At 39.8% G+C, this 18885-nt stretch overlaps 3 protein-coding genes and 1 pseudogene across 7 annotated transcripts; 2 read left to right on the top strand and 2 right to left on the bottom strand.

Annotated features, from left to right (window-relative positions):
- The first annotated feature begins 395 nt into the window (after positions 1–395).
- On the top strand, positions 396–3266 carry LOC131688585 (superoxide dismutase [Cu-Zn]). Of its 5 annotated transcripts, none has more exons than XM_058972936.1 (3): positions 396–598; positions 682–770; positions 2326–3266. In XM_058972936.1, the coding sequence occupies exons 2-3, from the start codon at positions 705–707 to the stop codon at positions 2752–2754; spliced, it is 495 nt and encodes a 164-aa protein (XP_058828919.1). In that variant the 5' UTR covers positions 396–598; positions 682–704; the 3' UTR covers positions 2755–3266. The 5 variants fall into 5 exon arrangements, with proteins under 5 accessions (XP_058828919.1, XP_058828918.1, XP_058828920.1 ...); XM_058972935.1 differs by having other exon boundaries at positions 418–594; XM_058972937.1 differs by lacking the exon at positions 2326–3266 and adding an exon at positions 1630–2233 and having other exon boundaries at positions 438–594.
- A 9-nt stretch (positions 3267–3275) lies between these two features.
- On the bottom strand, positions 3276–5111 carry LOC131688577 (uncharacterized). The gene is made up of 2 exons (XM_058972927.1): positions 4679–5111; positions 3276–4625 (listed from the first exon to the last, which is right to left on the bottom strand). Exons 1-2 carry the CDS (start codon positions 4769–4771, stop codon positions 3276–3278), a joined length of 1443 nt encoding a protein of 480 aa, XP_058828910.1. The 5' UTR covers positions 4772–5111.
- A 9069-nt stretch (positions 5112–14180) lies between these two features.
- LOC131692183 (thiamin pyrophosphokinase 1-like) lies at positions 14181–17357 on the top strand (annotated as a pseudogene).
- On the bottom strand, positions 17290–18319 carry LOC131692184 (uncharacterized). Its single transcript, XM_058979061.1, has 3 exons — positions 18221–18319; positions 17969–18107; positions 17290–17855 (listed from the first exon to the last, which is right to left on the bottom strand). Exons 2-3 carry the CDS (start codon positions 18061–18063, stop codon positions 17537–17539), a joined length of 414 nt encoding a protein of 137 aa, XP_058835044.1. The 5' UTR covers positions 18064–18107; positions 18221–18319; the 3' UTR covers positions 17290–17536.
- Positions 18320–18885: the final 566 nt, after the last annotated feature.

The raw sequence follows: 18885 nt of genomic DNA, 5'->3' as shown, positions 1-18885 counted from the left end.
CTGCTGCTGGGGACAGTAAGTTCTAGTTTTAAAATTTTCAGTTTTATATAATAGAACTGTCAAAGTTATGAATCTAAAACTGAAACACTCCTGAACATGCTCTTATAGATACTATATTCATAGTTAGGCGGACTCAAAAACAGGAAAACTGGCAGCTCTTGTTTCAGGAAGAAAACATATTTTCATATTTTTGCGAATATCTCCTGGTAATACACAAAAAAATATTGTTTATTTTTGTTTCTCTACGCTCGATAACACAAGGAAAGAGTAAAATAATCATCACCATAATCACAATACCTTTTCCATATACATCCGAAAACAACATGTTATGTGACGTCATGCTCGATTGGCTCCGGCATTTGACATGTTCGATTGGCTCCGCTCAGTGTCTCCGCCTAACTATAGTAACTATACACGGACTCTAATGAAGTCATAAAAAAATATATCTGGTATCCCTGGCAGGAAAGAAATTTCCGCATAACGGACGAAAAACCGATACAACGGCGCACATTGCAATCATATCAACGCCACAATAATCGTCATTCACTGTAGAGGCGTCAGATAGTGAAGTTCACGTTTTCTTCTAATCTCTAAGTAAGTAATTACTTTCAAAGTTGCACTCTTTAGATGTTTGCTTTCTGAAAAGTGCATTGTGTAACATTCAGGATAAATTTATTCCAGCGAACCGATTTGCAAAACTAAAAATGCCGGCCAAAGCTGTCTGCGTACTAAGCGGCGATGTCAAGGGCACCATTTATTTTGAACAGAACGTAAGTAAACCATGCAGAATAAGCCGCAATTTACGTTAGCATTATCGTATATCATTGTGCTTATGAATATGTATTTTATCATTTCCTTACGTAACGACTGCACAAGAATGTTCTCGTCTACGTATGGAGTGAACAATTAAAATGGTCATAGTTCATAGCCGAAAATGACTTGAAAAGTGATAGAGCATAGCTCTTATCATAAGGTGCTCTGTTGGGGTAGTGTGCAAAACGCGTTAATTGAATACTTCGCCTATTGTGATACCTGAAGATGACGCTGCATATTGATTGGTGTACTATTTTTTTGTTAGTCCATTTCCTACTTGCTCTTGTAGCGTCTCGTTCGTTCGACAGTTATTTTGGTGCATTCAATAATATTTCCGCTTTCGTTGATCGATTTCTTGCACGTACCTAATCAAAATAGATCACTTATCGATATTAGGTTAATACTTCCAGTTATCTGGTTTATCCATACTTTGTTGCAGTACTCGGAAAAAATACAGGGCTTTGGAGCTCTTCTCGCCTCCAGTAGCGAGAAGGCAGAATGGTTTTGTTCCGAGAAAGTTCAATTACGGTTGTTAATTGTAATCTCCCAGTAATTATACGCAAACTTTTGTCATAAGCCTACGTAACATTTTAACGACAATCTTAAATTATTGAAAAATAACAAATAGCCCTCGATAACGGTATGTAATAATTACGAAAGATTCTATACAGAGAGGAATTTCATCTCCAATAAGATTGTTGAGACTGATAGTGTGATGCAAAGCTACTTCTTATAACATTACATTTTTTCTCGCAAATCAAACATTACTAACACGTTTGTGTTTCATGCACATGCTGTACACGCTTCTCATTGCAGGGTGATTCGGATCCGGTCAAAGTAACCGGCGATGTAAGCGGTCTGAAACCAGGAAACCATGGCTTCCACATTCACGAGTTTGGCGACAACACCAATGGATGTACTTCGGCTGGACCACATTTCAACCCGCACAATAAGGAACACGGTGGACCGGATGCCACCGAGCGACACGCTGGTGATTTAGGAAACGTGGTTGCCGATGGTAGCGGAGTTGCCAAGGTGGAAATTAGCGACAAGCAGATTTCATTGGTCGGACCTATGAGCATCTTAGGGCGTACGGTTGTCGTACATGCCGATCCGGACGATTTCGGCCTGGGTGGACATGAGTTGAGCAAGTCCACCGGAAACGCTGGAGCTCGCTTAGCCTGCGGAGTGATTGGAATTTGCAAAATTTAATCACTGCAAACTGCAGGAACTACAGAGTTTAAATATCCATCGAATATGATTCGAGTTACTGCATCGCATCGCTATAAACCCCTGGGTAGTGGAAACTGTCTTTCTATTAAGACTTATACTTGGTGTCCTTAAACGTCAAGTCTACATAATGCTCTACATTTCGGTCATGTCTAATAAATCTAGAAGTTCCTTACTCGTACTAAATTAATCATCTGCGTTCATTTTGTGGTTACCAATTCATGCGTGTATCCGAATTACATCCCCTTTATCGAGCAATGGTTTCCTTTACTTTTCCTACAGGGTGGTCCAGTTTCAATCACCGGATACGTGGAAGGCTTGTCTCAGGGCAAACACGGACTGCATATTCATGAGTTCGGCGATTTTTCTAGAGGCTGCCTGTCAACCGGACCGCACTATAATCCGTGCGGCAATGACCATGGCGCACCAGGTGATATTAATCGACATGTAGGCGATTTGGGAAACATAATGGCTTATAGCACTGGACTGGCCAAGATTCAGCTGGTAGATCATAGGATAACGCTTTTTGGTGAACAAAGCATTCTAGGTCGAACGTTGTCCATTACCGAGTTTGAAGACGATTTGGGGCGGGGAGGGCACGACTACAGCAAAACTACTGGAAATTCGGGTAATCGGATCGCTTGCGCCATCATAGGAATAGCGCGGGAGGAATTCTTTCCGGAACGAGGACATTTGACGTCGAGGGATTAATTGAAAAGTTTTTAGCCTTATTGTGCATTACCATACAACGGATTGATTTTTCGAATGGAACGATTCGAAAGAATTTAACTGTCGTTTGATTAAACTGCCCATATTGAAAATCTGAAAATGTATTCGTTCGGAGAAGTAAAAGTAATGCAGAGTTTATAGCTTTTTATACAGAATACAGAATGACAGTCATAATAATAGAACTTCATTTGATTGCATTAGTTGCATATGTTCTAGAAATTTTTTTTAAAAAAAAGTATGCAATGTGTTACTCCAGAAAACCTGAGGCAAATTGTCACAGAATTGATAAATTAAACTGGAAACTCTAGAGCCGTCGGTTTTAAAAGAAATATGAATACCAACTATTTTAAAGGAAATATGAATACCAATTACGAAAAAGCAACTCGATCGGAGTTAAGAATACCTAGATAATTCATCGTTATTCTTATTTATAACATTAAGGTAGAAGCATAGCAATTTCTCGGAAATAAATTATCACAGCATATTTTTTAGAATTACACAATTTATTCCAGCAAACTACTGAGCGATTCCATACTATGTATCCTTCGCGGTGGCGTCACTTCCCACTGTTCGACGCGCGTCGGTGAACAACCCGCCGACCGAACTCCAGTTACCGCCGAAGCATAGGTACCAAGTTTCCCGCAAGGCAGCTGCTCCGGGTGGACAAAATGTACGAGCTCTGCGAATGAAGGTAGTCTCATTTCATCCGTTACTGGCTGCGATTCCTCTCGAGGATCCTCTTTGATGGGATCATTCATTTGCGTCAGTTTAGATGGAGACCTCAACAATTCGTCGTCGGTGGAGCTATACTCAAATTGTGTGTCCTGCAGAACTGTCTCGGAGAGTGAAAGTCTTTTCGATTCTCTGCGCTTTCGGGTAGGAGGACTTTGTTCTGGGATGACAAAATTTGCAACTAAATCCATCTGAGGTCTGGTAACAGATTCCGGCGTCGGAGCTTTGTTTTTCATACTTCTTTCAATAAAATCGAGCATCCGAGCTACTTTTTGATTACTCAACCGTTGTATTCCTGGCATATGTGTGGATTCTTTGGTTTTCTTCCGGATGTCTTCCGCTTGTCGAATATTGTTCAATGACTCTAAAAACTGCAGTGGCTTTAAACGATTTTTCTTGAGATATTTTTCACTAGTAAAGCTAGAATGATTTGTTCGGCGAAAGTGACTGTGTCGCTTCTGGGTGAACGATTTTTTCGATTTCAGCTTCGACGGTGAGGTGCAAACATCCGTTCCTGGGAGAGGGGGTACTTTGAAAATTCCATCAGTCTTGCAGTCACTGATTTTGGTTTCTTCAAACATCTGTAAACATCGTTTTAGCTGGCGATTAGATTTAGTAGCTTCTTTTTCTTGTGTAGCTGGCCGCAAGGGACTCATAATCACTGGCTTCTTTTCGGGCGATGATACTTCACCCAATTCGTTCAGGATGTCATCTATGAACCCAGTATCAAAACCTTCAGCAAGGTTGCTGTAACTTAGAGATGGACTGTCAAAAATGTTTAGATCGTTTGAATTCGCAGAACGAGTTGTAGCAGAATGAGTTCTCTCCGGCGATATAAAATGCAAATTAAAATCTTTGCATAGTTGGGCATCTTTACTACATGTCGCGACATTCTCTTGCGGTGGTGTTAAACTAGTGAGTGCCAGTGGTGTTTCTTCCACTACCGGTTGATAGTAATAAACCGTTTGTTCACTGTAGTTCTTATACTTAAAATCTCGAAACGGAAACATACAATTAGAAGCTTCACATTTGAAAATTGCTTCTTGCATACTGACGAACATATATCGAACATTGCTCTGTCGATTTTGAGACCAACATTTTGGGCAGGGTTCGATTTCCTCCTGAAAGAAAAATAGATGTCGTTTTTCTTACACATCAATTGACGGGAACTTACCACGTTGGGATCTTCATTGATGTATATTTTTCGAACCTTAAGTGCCTTAGGGGCAGATTTCTTATTTTCTACCAAGTTGGTAAACGTATCCATATTTAAACCTCACTTTCGAAACGAAAAAGAAAGTCCAATACTAGAACCTGGTCCAATATAGCGTGGTGCAAAAAAATAGCGTACCGTTCCTACGGTATACCGTAACTTTTCTTTTTTTTTAGTAAACAAACAATTCTAGAGAAAATTTTCAATAGGACGTAGGTAACATTGAGAGCCTCTCTTTGTTTACTTTCTCTTTCGTTTATTACGACGTCATTACAACACTTTGCACTAATTTTCCAGTACATATCGAAAGCAGACGGTTTTTACTAGAATATTATGCAAAGAGTAGAGTAGTAAATGTTGAAATGGCCGAGTAATGAACAGAAGAGAAAGACTCCAAAGAGAATCTCTCATTGTTCCTTACGTCCTATTGAAAATTTTCTCTAGAATTTATTAATCTCGCGTATTTTCTGAAAGGGCTAAATAAGCAAACTGTCAAAATCAAGGGCTTCCACATTGAAAATTATCCACACAGAAAACTTGGAGCATGTTCAGGAGTGTTTCAGTTTTAGATTCATAATTTTGACAGTTCTATAATATAAAACTGAACATTTTTAAAACTGGAACTTGCTGTCCCCAGCAGTTTTAGGGCATGTTCAGAAGCGTTTTATTTTGTATAGGAGTTTCAAAATAGAACTGGAACTGAAACATTCACATCCCCAGCAGAGCGTTTTGTTTTATAATTTCGAACAGTTATGTTTTAAAATTTAAAACTGTTATACGGCGCCGTTCTATTTGTTGCTGATTTTAAAACACGTTTAGAACTGTGTTTTAAACAGCCTCCTGGCAACCCTATAACATCATATGGAGTTTGACAGCGACCTACATGTATGGGGCATTATAGCTATAAAGCCCCAAACAAAGAATTATGTTCGCCACTATACACGATATTCAAGCATTCCACATGACGTTTTGCATCTTGTGGGATGATTTAATACCATCTCATTCAGAAAATCAACATTTATTAAATAATTACAGCTTTTAAGCATTCGATTCAAAATCAATGTTTTGATTTTCATGGCAGGATGCTGGCTGTACAGAGACGTCGTCCTTGACAGGGGGCTGGTTTTAAATACATGCAAAGTTTTCAGCACAGACACTTGGACCCGATGAACGCTCTGCTGGGGATGTGAATGTTTCAGTTTCAATTCTACTTTGAAACTCCTATACAAAATAAAACGCTCCTGAACATGCCCTAAGTAATCTTAAATCTGTACATCCTACTTCCTCCAACAAAAAAACGAAAGAGAGGGAGTCCAAATACATGGCTTGACCTGGTGCCCAGCAAGTACTGGATTTCTACGATTGGATATCGAAAAGTCCTTGCTTATCAACAATGCCAGTTGTATCTTGGACAACTACAGTAGCGCAACTCTTCGGCAAATTAATAATATCATCAACGAGAACGGACGTACATTGGACCTCTGCTTTGTAAGTGCCCGGGACTACGCTCCGTACTGCTGCGCCGCTCCGACACCTTTAGTCCAGCATGTGCGCCATCATTCCCCGCTACATCTTGTACTCGCTGGTAACCTAGGAGTGAATTTTGAAGACGTCTCAAGCTCTATCGTCTACGATTTTAAAAACGCTGACTACGACAGCATCGTTAGCACGCTGTTGGATATAAACTGGGACGAAAATCTTAACAGTGATGACGCGAACGAAGCAGCGATGACGTTTTCTAATATTCTTAACTACCTAATAGACCGTCATGTGCCGAAGCGAACAGTTAGCACAAATCAACACCCTCCCTGGCAATCAACAGTGCTTAGACGATTAAAAACTGCCAAACGAGCCGCATTTAAAAAGTTCTCGAAGCATAAGACACTTGCATTACGAAACCACTACTTTCAACTCAACCACGAATACAAACAGCAAAGCAGACGTGCCTTTTTTAGATACCAGCGAAACGTCGAACGTCAACTGAAATCCAAGCCCAAGTCGTTTTGAAAATATGTGAACGAGCAGCGAAAAGAATCCGGGTTACCATCTTGTATGTCATTAAATGGAGTTTTAGGCACCGACACTAAGGAAATTTGCCAATTGTTTTCCGACAAATTTTCAAGCGTTTTTTCCGACGAGAACCTTTCCTCACAACAAGTCGCTGCCGCTTCAAATCTAACTCCTTCTCTAGGACGAACCATCAACCGAATTTGTGTCGATAATGCTGCCATTCTTGCAGCAAATTCCAAGCTGAAAGCATCTAGTTCCCCGGGCCCAGATGGCGTTCCCTCGATTTTTGTCAAAAAGTGCATCAACGGGCTTCTTGAACCACTTCGGCGAGTCTTTGTGCTATCACTCAATACTGGAACATTCCCTTCCTGCTGGAAAGCAGCGCACATGTTTCCAGTTCATAAAAAAGGAAACAAATCGAACATTGACAATTATCGGGGAATCTCGTGTTTAAGTGCAGTATCAAAACTATTCGAGCTGGTTGTCTTAGACCCTCTTTTCTTTCACTGCAAACACTACATTGCAGACGATCAACACGGCTTTATGCCTAAACGATCGACAACGACTAACCTGCTCTCGTTCACAACATATGTACTCGATGGATTCGCTGACGGATTGCAAACCGATGCTATTTACATGGATTTATCTGCGGCCTTCGACAAAATCAATCATGATATTGCAATAGCGAAGCTGGACAAACTCGGTATTCATGGACAACTACTGCGCTGGTTTCGTTCCTACCTCGATGGAAGGCAACTCCAAATCAGCATTAAGGACTGTCTATCTACACCATTCTTCGCTACATCCGGCATCCCACAAGGAAGCCATCTCGGTCCAGTGATATTCCTCCTCTACTTTAATGACGTCAACATCAAATTACAAGGACCCCGCCTTTCTTTTGCCGACGACATGAAAATTTTTCAACAAATACGGGATAAAACCGATGCCGAGCTTCTTCAGAGGGAACTGGACAGCTGTAGTACGTGGTGTGATCTAAACAGGATGGTTTTAAACCCGAGCAAATGCTCAATCGTTACGTTCACGCGGAAACGCCATCCGATTCAGTTTAACTACCATCTCTTCGACTCGAGTATTCCAAGACACTCTAACGTCAAGGATCTCGGAGTCATCATGGATTCGGCACTAACGTTCAAACCACATACATCATCCATTGTGGATAAGGCTTCAAGACAGCTTGGGTTCATCTTCCGAATAGCGAAAAACTTTAAGGACGTATACTGTTTAAAATCTCTCTATTGTGCGCTGGTTCGCTCAACACTGGAATATTGTTCTGCTGTTTGGAACCCTTACTACCAGAACGGTGTCGACAGAATCGAGGCCGTCCAACGCCGGTTCATACGCTTTGCACTCCGACATCTTCCTTGGCAAAACAGATTTCAGCTGCCGAGCTACGAAAACCGTTGTCAGTTAATACAGCTTGATACTTTAAGCATCCGGAGGGACTGCTCTCGAGCCCTGTTCGTCTCGGACTTACTGTCTGCCAGGGTGGATTGCCCTACAATCCTCGGACGCCTCGATCTTCAAGCTCGCGTTCGAGCTCTGCGCAATAACTCTCTTCTGCGAGTCCCGTTCAGGAGAACTAACTATGGGCGCCAGAGCGCTGTTACCGGACTCCAGCGTGTGTTTAACAGTGTGGCGACGGTGTTTGACTTCAACCTGACAAGGAATTCGATAAAAACTAAAATAATTCGTATTCTGAAATGTAATTAGTTTAAGTAACCACCATTGGGGCCAAGGGGTCTGTTGGTGACGGTACAACAAATAAACAAATAAACAAATAAAAATAATTAAATATTCCCCAAAGCCGACTAAACTTCATCCTATTAATTTTGAGAAAAAAATAATTCCCTCTCCCTTGTTTCCGACAGTGAAATAAGGACAGCAAATTAACATTACCTACTGGTAGGTAATGGATTTTAAGTGTGCACACGTTCTCGCGGGACGCGCCTAGCAGAATTGACTACACTGCGAAAAATCCAAACTTATATTTTATGTATTCCACACACAAGATATGCATATGCCCGCAGAATTTTATTTATGCATCGATAGCATACTTTTCTATCTGCCTCTCGGGTCTTCTGTTGTAAATTTTATGCATTGGACATATTCGGTCTATCCACTTATTAAATGCATGAAAATGCATAAAAATTATAGCAGAAGAAAAGAGACGGAAATAGAAAGTATGTTAACTATGCATATTTTTGTTTCTCAGTGTGCATAAAAATGCGCTAAAAATTTAAATTGTATTAATCACACACATCCATTTGATGCGAAATCTGCTATGAAACAAATTTCTATGCCGCAAAATTTTATAATTTTGATGTACGCCACATTCTACAGTCGTGATTCGCTAGTTGGGCCACAGCCTTGTCCAACTAACGAATTTGATTCGCTAGTTGGACCGACTAACAGATGTCAAAAACTCTTCAAAGGAGATGTTGGCAGTGTAAATGCATCTGTTCACATCTCTAAATATTGTCAGATTGATTGTCAAAGTAAATTTGACATGAGATTTTGGCGTTCAGATGCTTTTTAGTTGGACAATGGTCCAACTAGCGGAGGTTCAACTAAAAAGCGGCCCAGTTAAAAAGTGTCCAACCAGCGAATAACGGCAGTATTTATGTGTGACAGATAATTTTTACCTGCAAAAAATCATGTGTGAAATCAATAGATTCAATATAGCGAATTTTATCAGTGTAGTTTCTGCTTACCTAATACCTATATATGCTTGCAGCACTTGAAATTTATTGTACTCATATCACGTTAGTTTTAAGTGCTTTTCTTTTGGATTTCATAAGCATTACAGTTCACTTACAAGTGTTTTGTCCAGTGCTGCGAAATTTCAAAGTCAGTCACTTTTTGCTTGTATTTACCGAAACCCACAGTTTATAGAGAAAAAGAGTGAAATCATAAAAACCTATCGAGCACAATTGGAATCCATATCTGATATCTCTAGAGCAAAGTTGGATTCTAATTTTGCTCGATAGGTAGACTTTTTTGGCTTCACTCTCTGCACACTCTTTGCGCACCTTTCTGCTAAGGCCTTTGCCGAAACCAACATTCAGATTCCGCCTCCCTCATTCATTAAATAGCCTGAAATTTCATGCAGAATCAAATGCTTGAATGTATGGGAATTCCTTCACCAATCAAAGCATTCATTTGTTATTATTTGGACAGCTTGAAGGCAGAAGTTGGCATCTTCTACCTTTTTCGAGCATAAGCAAACTGCGTAATCTACATCTGGTGCACTTTTACTCAATAATCCCTCTCAGAGCTTGTAAAAAACAAAATTCAGTTTGCTTCTGAAACCGAACATGTCCGAACCTGGAAGCGCTATGTCGAAAGAACGAATGACGAGGGAAACGAACCAAACATTTCATTCATCGCCGCGTGCATGAATAGAATTTCATATCTCTTTCAAGTTCATGCAGGAATGTCAATTTTTTAAAGCTCTGGTTTTGCCTATGTTTTCGCTATACGTGAAATATTATGGCAAAAATGACGGATGGACGGTTTTAAAAGCCTCGTTTCTTCGAAACATTTTGTAATATCAGGTAAGCCTACATTCCTTGAATTTTCCAAATTTGATTACTATTATTTATACACAAAAAATACAGACGAGAGATAATAAGGATGCAGCAATGGTGAGCTTGCATCAAGAGGATGACATGACGTCATATTATCGTAGTCAACATAACGGTGTTGTTTGTAAGCAAATGAACAAAAAATATGATCGAGGAGCACTTGCACCACATTAGAGAAAGTGTACACTTTTCCTTTTATTTACTGCCATTACCGTTTGTTGATGGCATTTCAAGCGATTTTGATGTTGTCAAACTGTCCATCGATCGGTGGAAAAACGATGTCGCCTATTGTTAAACCAAATACAAATATGTTAATAATTTGTATTTGATCAAACTCTGTATGTAGAGATGGGGATGTCAGTTAGTTGGCTTGCACCTAAGACATGACAATAGAGGGGGTCGTTTCTGTTCCAATTTTACGTCAGAATGTTCCAGCTCCTGATTGGTTGATTCTGACTTTTTGCACAGTACGCAATGTTCCTGCAGGGATAGCGAAATGATAGTATTTATAGGAAAATAATGCAATTATTTTTGACAAATCATATTATCGTTAAAAGAGTAAAAATGAATATATGAAGCAGAAATTTTGCGACAAAGTAGAACAAGTATCTACCAAAAGTTTGCCGTATACGTGGTTAATTAATTTAAACAAAAATAAGACCCCAACCAAAGCGTAAACTAAATTTTTTTCAGAAGTTTTCATCAAACCTTACCTTGCATTTGATTTGGAATCCATACTGACTCCATTCAGGATTCGTCTTGTCTTAGGCTTGCACGAACCAGTCGAGAAATATCAAGAAAATTTGACAGTTGATAAATTTCCCAGTCGACCGACGAAATCGGGTGCTTCGGGGTCGACCGACTAATTAACCAACTAAGTTGGGTTTCGTCAGTGAACAATTTTCGTCTCCACAATAATCGCCAGATTTAATCTGTGTAAATTTGGTTCCAGTTACTGTAAACTGTCAAACTGTCAACTAATCGATCGATTTAATTGGTTGAAGTAGACCGATTTCAGCAGATTTCGTCGGTCGTACCCAAGCAACCAGAAGTTCGGATAATACTTAAAAAGCACACTTTAAAGTTCACATAAAGTTCTTAGCGAACATTCAAGCTGCTTAAGCTTTAATGGAACTTCAAAGCTGCTTAAGCCTCTATTAGAACATAAAACGTATTGCAAAATTACTTAAAACGGGAAGCTTATGCAGCTCCCTCATATAAACTTTTGGTTGCTTGGGTATTTATTCGGCTGTCGCGTCGGCAGACGCCCTTGTTAAACCCCCATAAGAGTCGTTGCATAGTCGGCCGATTGTTCCGACGCAAAGGGAGGATTTTCTATGGGGCGGAGAAACAATCGACCGCCCCATAGAAAATCCTCCCGATCTACCCACCGACTAAATCGGTTTGCATCGGCACAATCGGCCGACTATGCCACCAATTAATCGGTCGATTGTTGCACCGACTCTTATGAAAGTTTAACATGGGCGTCTATCGACGTGACAACCGATTAAATATGACCGATGAAATCTGTTGAGATCGGTCTATTTCAACCAACTAAATCGGCCGATTAGTTGGTAGTTTAAAACTGGAACCAAATTATCACGGATTGAATCTGACGATCAATATGTTGACAAAAATTGTTCACCGACGAAACCCAACTTAGTCGGTAGATTAATCGGTTAACCTCGAAGCACCCGATTTCGTGGGTCGACTGGCAAATTTATCAACTGTCAAATTTTCTATGCGGTTGTTGCACCTACTCTTATGGGAGCTTAACATAGGCGTCTGTCGACGCGACAACCGCATAAATATGATGGATGAAATCTGTTGAAATTGGTCTATTGCAACCTAATAAATCGGTGATTAGTTGGTAGTTTAAAACTGGAACAAGATTTACACAGATTAAATCTGGCGATTAATATACTGATGGAAATTGTTTACGGATGAAACCCAACGTAGTCGGGTAATTAATCGGTCGACCTCGAAGCACCCGATTTAGTCGGTAAGCAATTTCCATCAGTATATTAGTCGCCAGATTTCATTTAGTATATATAGTAGATGGGAAAATCGGGATGATTTTCTTTGGGGACATCACATAAAAAATCGTCCCGACCTTTCGCATGACTAAATCGGTTTTCGTCGCTAAAATCGCCCGACTTTGATACCGACGAATTTATAAATTGTTGACTCTTATGAAAGTTTTTAAAAAGGGGCTGTTGACACGACGGCATAGAAAATCGACAGACGGAATCTTTCTAAATCGGTCAACTCGCAGCGACTAAATCGAACGATTAGTAGCATGACATCATTGTAGGTAACCATGTATTAAATCAGACGAAGTAGAATGATTATTCAACATATTTAATTTCTAGTTGTACGAAACAAGATGAAATAGACAAAAAAAATTTGAGATTAAATTGTAAAACTAGACGAAATAGGTCGATTAATCAACATATTACATTAATGTTCCCACGAAACCAGACGAAATCGACTGACAAATCTTGTGATGAAATTAGATGAAAATCATCATATTTAATTGTTGTCCCTACAGACGAAATCGACCTAAAAATCGAGAGATTTCAGTAATTCAAGATGCCGAAAATTCAGAAATTTGCATTTATCCCATTTGGCAGATTATCTTTGCTGATAATTAGTAGTTCAAATTGACAGTGCGATTACCAAATTTTCAGTATTTCGGGTTGGATTACTGTAAAATCGGTAATTGCGTTTTCAATCTGACCAATTCAATTGCTGAATTTTTAGTAAAGGTAATGTCAAGGGGATTAAATTTAAATTGCCGAGCTTTCCGCATCTTGGATTGGTGAGCTTTAAAGTTGGTGAAGATTCGATGTTTAAAACAACATTTGTATATTATTTTTATAGCGCGTGGAAGTCAAAACAAAAATTGCAGAGAAACTACAAATGAAGTTCAATGGAAGTGTATACTGGTGATTCTATGTCGTCTTCATCTGAATCGGAACATTCCGAATAAAGGTTCCCCCACACTGACGCGATTATGTCGCAGCGACTGCGAAAATTTCGCTTAGCGATTTCGTCGCGCTTCCTACGACAGTGCGATTCGCATGTGTGCCCACACCAGCGCGAATTTCGCATTACAAGCGACACAAAGTGACATTTGCAAACTATAGTAGCTAGATGGGACAACCTCAATTTTAATCTCATGGTAATACGACGTATGTTGTCCTAAAATTAAAAAAAAATATTTTTCGATTGTTTTATCAGCCATTCAGTGAGAATAGTGTATTTGTCCGCGTGTCTTTATATTTAAAACATCTTTGCGTGAAGCAGGTCGTTTGCTCGACACAGTCTAGACACAGTAAGAAAACAAACAAGAAGAGAGGATAGTAAGGGTGCAGATAAGCTCAGAAACGGAATTCCGTTTTCTTGCATCTCTTTTCCGGCTGCCCTATTTTTCTATTTTGATCTCTCTCTAAAACGGAATGAAATTTATTCCGTTTCGTGATCAGGGTTGTGTTAAATTCGAAGAAAATCTTCCGTTCCACAAATATTTGACATTTTGTTCCACAGCTTCCACATAGAGCTGTCAACATTGTTTTGACTGTTGTTACTTTGAATATAAATATTTGATATTATATTAATGCAATTAGATAAACTTACAAAAGATTACAAACAAAAAGTTAATGTTGTTGATCCAAATCTTAGCAAAAAATTGTTTATTCAATTGGTATGGGGACAGACATGCAATTTGAAGACAACATATATGCGCTAGTATATGCGTAATTAAAATGACGACGAAAATAAGTTGTTTTGAAAACGAGTGCGGAGTATTCCAGTTGTGACCTACTTCTTGTGGTGGTTAAGTTTCATTGAATGATAGACTGCTTTTAAGAGTATCAAAATTTATTCATTGGCTACCATTGTGAATAACTGTACCTGTAACGGACAAGTTCATCTGAAACCTTTTAATTAGATATTAAAACTTTAATCATTGGCTAAGTTTGTCGCAGTTTTCCCAATTGTAGATAGTAAAATTAAAGTCTTTCCTAGCAAACAATCGTACATTCTGTTGGTTAATTTGATCTGCATAGTATCAGTGAGTAGTTGAGGGATATAACAATATAAACATTCGCGATATTCTAATCTGCATCTGTGTTTCTCATGCTGAAATATCGATATATCGTTTTGCATCACCTGCTAGTAAATATATCGTTTTGCCTCATCTGCTTTAGTAAAATCATTATTTTGCCTCACCTACTAAAGAAGAAAATTGATGTTGTTTATTTCTGTTTAGGGTTTGTGACCAACGTGCAATAATTGCTCAGGCCCGGAATTTGTGTTTGAGTGACTGCAAATGTTTTAATACCCGCACACCGGAAACCCACTGCTACGGTTACGTGCCGGTTGTAAGGAAAGACGAGCATCATCGCCAACGTAAATTTTTGCTTCTGGGTAAGTAAGGGTTAGCCTTCAGCTATTGATTACTTTAATTCCGTTGTGTATTATTTCAGCCACTGAACCTTCCCATCAACAACAAACTTCCAGTTAATCCCCCAACGAAACAAAGTGCCAACGAATATGCTTCGAAATGAGATAGTCAAGTCACGCGATGACTACAAAGTTTGGAAAAAATTTTCCCGAGCGGAGAACATGAACATGATGCAAAATGAGCCTATTGGCAGCGACGGCCATCGAATCGATTGGCAGAAGCAGATTTTCCCCGCACTTTGCACGATAGTCATCAATTCGAACAATTTCAAGGTACGGATCAATTCTGCAGCTGCCCTTTCGGTAATCAAATTTGAAGCTCTCTGTTGACCGCACTAGAGCAGTCGGATAATCTTATTGACTACAATGAGTACAAACACAGAGATAATCTGCAAGAGCAGCTTTGTCTGTCACTTTCGCACTTTCTTCGACTGACAACGCGGGACGACCTGGTGGCAATGAGCAACGAATTACTTCCTTTGTTCGATACGGTGCGCCAGAATTGGGACCGGGTCATCAACCGGATATTGCCGGAAAAGGCGGTCAAACTGTTTGAAGCACACGTCAAACTGAAAGAATTATAACCGACGGTCAGAAATGCGGAAACACGTGGTGCCGTTGAGATGATTTTGAACTGTTTCGCCATTGATGGACATGTTTTGTAGAATTATTATTATATCATCATAATTTATTATATATGTTTATAGAATGTTCTACCAATTAGCATTACACAATCAATATTTGTGTAAACTTTGTATATTTTACTAAAAAGAATCCCTTTGAATAACATCTAGGAAATCTCTTTAAAGAAATACCCGTAAAGTACAAACCGCCGGCGTCGGCCAGTGAACTAGCAGTGTCGGCAATGTTGGGCATTATCGTTTAAACGTTACCTCTCGTGATGCTCAAGGTCGAATCGGACCGACACAGAAATTTGGCTATTTAGCTTCAGTTGACACTCATGACTATGATCGACCGGGCGGTGGTGATAGAGGTGGCCAATGGCACAGCAAATGAGCATCATAGTGGCCACGAGCACTGGATACAGGCTGTTCCTGTATCCGCCACCCGTGGACGCGCTCGATGGCTCTCAGCTGAGCTTGTGTGTACGTATGCGAGTGTTAAATAATGTTACTTTTCTCAGAGATGGCTGGGCCGATTTAAACAAAGTTATACTCAAATGAAATGTGCAACGTATCCATATACTGCTATTAAATTTTATTTGGATCTGGTTCTGGAGTTATGAATATGAAAGTGCGATCGCACATGAAATTCCCTAAACCTTTGTGCTTTTCGCATATAAAGAAATGCTATGCACTCACTCCAAAAATCAACTTTCCAACTGAGACTCGGGGGCCGAATGTCATATTCCATTCGATTCAGTTCGTCGAGATCGCACAATGTCTGTGTGTGCATGTGTGCATATCTATGTGTTAAATAATGGCACTCGATTTATGGCTGCACCGATTCGCACAAATAAACTTAGTAAATTAATTTTGAGGCAGCATGAATGGTCTCGTCAGGATTCTAATTAGAAATTATTTTTCGTTGCAGTTGAGAGTCGCAACCACATGGTCTCCGGCTTACCTAATCGATGCGAGCAGCTGTGATGATGGACTAGCCGTGATTTTGCTCAATCGGCCTATTCTACTGCACAAGGAATACTTTCACTCTGTTTGGAATAATGGTTTGTGGATTAATTTAAACATCGTTTCTGCTGCAATTATTTGAGCTTGTCAAATTCCAGCAAAAATCCGCATTACCGTCGACGGGGGTACGAATCGATGGACTTTATTAAGGAAAATATTGGCACAGAAGCACAATTAAAGCCACCCGATCTGGCAACGGGGGATTTCGATTCTTGCACCGATGAATCCATGTCGTACGTAATGCGGTTGAATTGCAAGGTAAGAACATTACAAATTAAAAAAAACATTTCATTCGTCACTGATGTCTATTTAACAGATAATCAAAACACCCGACCAGAATGCTACAGATTTTACAAAATCTCTCAAAGCGCTCCAGAGCGCCGGTTACGATAGCGAAATAAGTCGGATTCTGGTGTTGTGTGAAAGTTCTGGCCGGTTGGACCAAATCATGGCCAACAAAGTATTAACTTTGTTTCTGGCCCGTGACATTCTACCGAATGCATTTGTATTCTTGCGACCCAGTAACTCTCTCAGTTGGCTGCTACCGGCGGGAACCCACTTAATACAAATTCCCCCTCGGTTGGTACACGAACGTATCTGGTGTTCACTTTTTCCTATTGGACAACGGGCCGTATGTAGAACTAGTGGATTGCACTGGAACCTCGACAACCGGGTGATGGAGTTTGGCAGTTTGGTAATTACTTCGAACACTTACTCTAGCCAGGAAGTTCAAATTCAATCAGGGAGCGCCGTACTTTGGTCAATGGAAACGACCCCGAAGGATATGTGATAAGAGTATTGCCTAAGCAACTGAAAATACGTGTTCATGTCAACGGGCTTTTAGGTGCCTAATACAATTCCCTCATTTCTGTATGTTGCTTTATTAGATGTACGAATATATTGATATAGAATGACAATGTTTTATTTTCTTAAAATAAAAGTATCAAATTCTAGTTTTTTAGAAATGGTGTTCAGAGAAATCGATTAGAAAATAGGATAGCTTTCGGAAGTTCCGAATGCTTGCAAGTATAAATGCAGATACTGCTGTAGGTGTGCATCTCTCCAAGAACCTGGGGTATAGACAAACCTCACGAATGTGGTACCTGTTGAGCAGCCAGCACATGAATCGCTCCAATCCCAACCCGTATCCCCCGTGCGGTTGTGAGCCATACACTCGTTACCGACGTTTTTAAAGCCATCGCGAACCCAGAGCTTCTGAATTTTCTTGAGTTGAGATTTGGCTGCCAGTTGGTAGAGTGATTCCGATTTTGCATTCTTGGCGTCCACGTAAATTGCTGAGAAAGGTTCCTTACCGGCGTGCTTCGTGGCTTGCAGGATTGTTTTGAAGGGTTTTTCCGCTGTTCCATCACCGGACATCGCCACGCTTTTCCGAGGTGTGGAGTTCGTCTGGAGGTGGTGAGAAAAATTGGATCAATATTCAATTATTATGATCTATCACCGTTGGTTGAATTTCAGCGGCCGTTCACTTTCCGGCAAGTGTAATGGCTAAGAGCACTTACTGGCAACGTTGGGTGGTCTTTTGTTGAGTGCCGAACAGGCGATTGATTTCCGTTTCATCCTTGTTACTACGAGTAGGTTGTGCTTCTTTTGCCATCTCAGTATAGATATCAGTTTCGGCTGCCAACGTCGGATGGTAATCTAACGAGAAGAGATTATATTGTGCGAGAAGAGATTATTAAACGAAAATTTTAAAGAAAGAAACCACCCAACTGGCTATTAAGAATTGAAACTTTTCATAGTTAGCGTCATACTGTTGAATTTCGCTGTCCAAGCATTCCTGACGATCTTCCGGGTGTTGCATGTGCATCTCCGCCCCCCGTAACGAACGGTCGTGACCGCTTCGATCTGAATAGCTTTATCCAGGTCAGCTGGAAGCGTTTAACCGCAATAAAAGAGCAAAATGAATAAAAGAGCTCCTGATTGAAACAGTCAACCATATAGTGTAGATGATTTGTTTTTCCTCGAACTATTAGAGCTTCCGATCAATGTATTGAAAAAGGTAGAAACTTGATTTAAACAAATAGCAGGCACTGCTCGTACTAATGTATTCGACTAGGTAGAATAAATAGAGAGACTACGGCAATTTAAAGACCTGTTTCCCTTTCAGTAGATAGAATATTTATACGGTTTTACTCGACCGAAACTAATCATAATTCATACACCATAGACAAAAATATTGCGAATGAATAAATTGAGTTCCTGAAGCAAATTGCTTTATATATCGAAAGAAAATATCCAGTAGATATAAAAATTTACCCTTCTGTTTGGGAATAATTCAGCAGTACAATCTTATAGTTTACAATCTTGCCTAAAATAAAAGCACTCAGGGAGCCGGAAGCGATATACGAAGAATAAGTAGAATCATAATAACCTTGTATGGAGAAAAGAACTTAGTTTGGCTTTCTTTCATTTACAA

The sequence above is a fragment of the Topomyia yanbarensis genome, chromosome 3, assembly GCF_030247195.1.
Source record: "Topomyia yanbarensis strain Yona2022 chromosome 3, ASM3024719v1, whole genome shotgun sequence".
NCBI lineage: Eukaryota > Metazoa > Arthropoda > Insecta > Diptera > Culicidae > Topomyia > Topomyia yanbarensis.
This window is presented reverse-complemented; position numbering and strand designations above follow the sequence as displayed.

Bases quoted from the DNA above. Each gene is read 5' to 3' on its own strand.
- LOC131688585 (XM_058972936.1), top strand. From the start codon at position 705: ATGCCGGCCAAAGCTGTCTGCGTACTAAGCGGCGATGTCAAGGGCACC. The intron at 771-2,325 runs GTAAGTAAACCA...CTTTTCCTACAG, and splicing joins CCATTTATTTTGAACAGAAC to GGTGGTCCAGTTTCAATCAC.
- LOC131688577 (XM_058972927.1), bottom strand. From the start codon at position 4,771: ATGGATACGTTTACCAACTTGGTAGAAAATAAGAAATCTGCCCCTAAG. The intron at 4,626-4,678 runs GTAAGTTCCCGT...TTTTTCTTTCAG, and splicing joins TCAATGAAGATCCCAACGTG to GAGGAAATCGAACCCTGCCC.
- LOC131692184 (XM_058979061.1), bottom strand. From the start codon at position 18,063: ATGGCAAAAGAAGCACAACCTACTCGTAGTAACAAGGATGAAACGGAA. The intron at 17,856-17,968 runs GTAAGTGCTCTT...CACCACCTCCAG, and splicing joins AAGACCACCCAACGTTGCCA to ACGAACTCCACACCTCGGAA.